Below are 596 nucleotides of genomic sequence, written 5' to 3'. Positions count from 1 at the left end.
TCTTTCCCTGTTCATTTTTAAGGGGAGTCTGCAGCACTGAGAAGCTTACTGCTCAGTCCACACCTCAGACAGTTGATGGTCAACCTCGATCAGGCAGACGACAAGGCAAAGCTCATGCGAGCCTGCATGCAGGAGCCTTTGTTTTTGGAGTTTGCTGACTGCTGTTTAAGGATCGTGGAACCATCCCCGAAAGAGGATTCTTAAGGTGGATTATTGTGCTGCCTGCTCCTCCCAGGAGGCCAGCTTGCGTGGGGCCCTAGCAGGGGTGGCGCTTTCCGGATGTTGAGCAGATGACCTCGGGTAGGTCCTGCACATCCTTACGTCCATTGCTGTAGGCTGGGGCGAAGGCGGATGGAGGTACTCCAGGTGGCAAACCCTTTTTGGAGAGAGAACTTGACATTCAGATGGTTGTTTTTAAATGTTTTATTTGCGGTACAATTAAGACATAAATGATATGGTTTTCACACCCATTTGAGTTAAAACTTGATCAGTGTTTCAAAATTAAAGTGTGGTGCTTCTGTGGTGCATTGCATTGCATCATTCTTTTTTTTTTTTTTTTTTTTTTTTTTTTTTTTTGGCGGTCGGCGGGCGCCTCA

At 46.8% G+C, this 596-nt stretch overlaps 1 protein-coding gene across 2 annotated transcripts in view; it reads left to right on the top strand.

Annotated features, from left to right (window-relative positions):
- ZNHIT3 (zinc finger HIT-type containing 3) overlaps nt 1–204 on the top strand; it is an 8,736-nt gene extending 8,532 nt beyond the window's left edge. For both annotated transcript variants that reach the window (XM_007464897.1, XM_007464896.1), the window contains one exon: nt 23–204. In XM_007464897.1, coding sequence (XP_007464959.1) covers nt 23–204 — 182 coding nt within the window. The remainder of the gene's footprint in view (nt 1–22) is intronic.
- The last annotated feature ends 392 nt before the right edge of the window (nt 205–596 follow it).

The sequence above is a fragment of the Lipotes vexillifer genome, unplaced genomic scaffold (assembly GCF_000442215.2).
Source record: "Lipotes vexillifer unplaced genomic scaffold, Lipotes_vexillifer_v1.1 scaffold788, whole genome shotgun sequence".
In the NCBI taxonomy this organism is placed as follows: Eukaryota; Metazoa; Chordata; class Mammalia; order Artiodactyla; family Lipotidae; genus Lipotes; species Lipotes vexillifer.
Note: the sequence above shows the minus strand (reverse complement) of the source record. Positions and strands in the feature narration are given on the sequence as shown.